Source organism: Aulonocara stuartgranti (genome assembly GCF_965226115.1).
Source record: "Aulonocara stuartgranti genome assembly, chromosome: 16".
Classification (NCBI taxonomy): domain Eukaryota; kingdom Metazoa; phylum Chordata; class Actinopteri; order Cichliformes; family Cichlidae; genus Aulonocara; species Aulonocara stuartgranti.
In genome coordinates, this window is record NC_138952.1 from 28272662 (window position 1) to 28275207 (window position 2546).

The 2546-nt window shown below is 40.1% G+C and overlaps 1 protein-coding gene across 1 annotated transcript; it reads right to left on the reverse strand.

The window, feature by feature from the left end:
• Positions 1-706: 706 nt before the first annotated feature.
• On the reverse strand, positions 707-2127 carry LOC309690471 (trace amine-associated receptor 13c-like; the record flags this gene model as incomplete). The annotated part of the gene is made up of 2 exons (XM_082507500.1): positions 707-1520; positions 1955-2127. The coding sequence occupies 2 exons, from the start codon at positions 2125-2127 to the stop codon at positions 707-709; spliced, it is 987 nt and encodes a 328-aa protein (XP_082363626.1).
• Between the last annotated feature and the right edge of the window lie 419 nt (positions 2128-2546).

The following is a 2546-nucleotide window of genomic DNA, read 5'->3' on the forward strand; positions in this document are numbered from 1 at the left end:
CACCTTACATGCATTAATGTAATAACGTGGTTAGCCTACTCACGCAGAGAAGAACGGCTGCTGCTGCCATCATCATCCGTCATCATTTCTGCTACACTGGCAGGGCTAGGGGCCAGGACTCTCCTCTTCATGTTTTTGGGGGATGTTGCATAACAGGCAACCCACCCGCAGTAGATGTGCTCGGTGTGAGGTCTCGCAGCAAGCTATCAAATACGGCGCATTTCTCGGCTTTTAAAAAAAACGCTATGCGTCGCCAGGTGTTTCATCGGATTTCAGGTGTTACCTCCTTTGACAGTATCACAGTATCAGCTTAAAGCACTTGTTGCAGGCTGATAAGTTTGCATATTTTGCTATGAAGTACAGCCAGACTTTTAACCGCTTCGCCTTGGACATTTTTAATCTGTAGCTCTGCTCTAAAAGAACGTACGTACCTGGCCCCGCCTACTATCCTCGGAAACGTAAAATGATTGGCTAGAATCTAAAGTGTATCACAGCTCAGGAAAAAAAAGCACCGAAATAAAGCACCGAAATGTGCGCTGCTTTTCGGTCTGGTTACTACCGTTTATGTCAGAACCGGTGCCATCATGGCACCGGACACCGGTACCCATCCCTATATATGACTGACATAAAATGGTGCTTACAAACCAAAAAAATCTAACAGCTGAAAATAATGACAAAAATTAGTTGGAGAAGAGTTCAGAGTCTTTTATAGTATGTTGGCCTCACAGGAGTTATGCTTGAAGACCTGCAGAGTGACAATAAGTTTAACAGCATTTCTAAACCAGGGGTAAAACAAGGCATAGATCAAAGGGTTTAGACAAGAGTTAATGTAAAAAATAATGATAACAGTAGATGCAGATGGATCATTGACCACATTTTCTTCAGCAAGATAATAGCAGTAAAATGGAGAGTAACATGACAGAAACACAACTACAAGAACCCCCAGAGTCCTGGCTGCTTTCAGCTCAGATTTCTTTGCTTGATTGCTTGAATGCTGAAGTGTGACAGATGTAACATGAGAGCGCATGGCACGAGCTTGAGACACAGCCGCCACAAATACTCTCATATAAAGAACTATGATGACAGAAACCGGAACAATAAAAGATAAAAAAAGGTCAATAATCCCTGCAATATCACTGCTGACAAACATACACTCTCCGTAGCAGGAATTATACCTGCCCGGTTCAATCAGGATATTCTTTATATAAAGACTCCAGTAGAAAATAGCATAAAACCAACATAAGCACACACTGAGTTTGGTTCGTTTCACAGTAATTCTGGTGCGGTAATGCAAGGGGTCACAAATAGCCACATAACGATCAACTGATATTAGAACTATGTTCCCTATTGAAGCACAGATAATGTTGCCGGTCAGATACCAATAAACAGAACACATAAGATCACCAAGTACCCAGCAGGTCGTGCTTCTTAATATTTCTGCTGGCATCAACAGAAGACCCACAAGAAAGTCTGAGACAGCCAGAGAGAGGAGGACGATGTTACTTGGTGTGTGAAGTTTCCTACAAAGAGAAAAAAAAAAGTAATTCATCATTTCAAAAGGTCTTCAGTAAAAATTCCATCAGTGAAAAAGTCCTATTAATAAGGCATGATTCAATCGAGGCAAATAAAATATTTCAGTTGTGATTAAAATACACCAAGAACATGCAAAATTGATTCCACTCATCACTAAGCAATTTCAGTTTGAAGTGTCTGAAGTGTAAGATTAGGATGAAAATAAGACTGCTGACAGCTGCACTGAAAATGTTTTGTCAATCATGTTAAAACCATCTTAGTGAAAATGTTTCATTATTAAGACATGAAGAAGCCTATTCAACTTAACAGTGATAACTGAGACAAAGATATTTATTTATCTAACAAAACGAAAGTAAAAATTTAAAACAGAGATATTTATCAGTTGCATTTCATTATTGTCAATAAAAAAAATCATCTGTGCCTGAAGTGGGAGACTGAAATGATGACGAGAAGGTTTAGAGCAGCAGTGAGCAGAGAGATACAGGAGAACACAATGTTCAGCAGCACGGCTTTCGACCAATGAAGTGTCGGCTTTCTGCAGGAGCTGTTGAGAAATTGTGGAAAACAAAGCACGGGCACTTTCTGTATCTCCATTAGGCATGTCCAGCTCCTGCTGCTCTGTGATCAGAGCCGTAGGGTGGATTTATCAACCCCCACTCCAATCCCCTCGTCTTCACTCACGTACACACACGCGCACACAAACACACTGTCCCTCCTATTTCTTTGCGCACAATCGGCACTTCCACTTTGTCAGACTCACTATGTCACGCAAAGCGTATTAATGTCTTCTTTATTTGAACTATTAAAACCAGTCCTACAGCTTGTCACTACAGAAGTTGTCATGGTTTAATATCTTCTTAATACACAAGGGTCACAATTATTAATCAGCTTCAAACCATATTCTTTTTTAATAATACTAATCGGAGGTAATTCTCTTTTTTTTTTTAAGTGTATTTACCACAGATGCTGATGGTACAGGGCTAGAACAGCAACTTTGTTAACCAACTATTTCT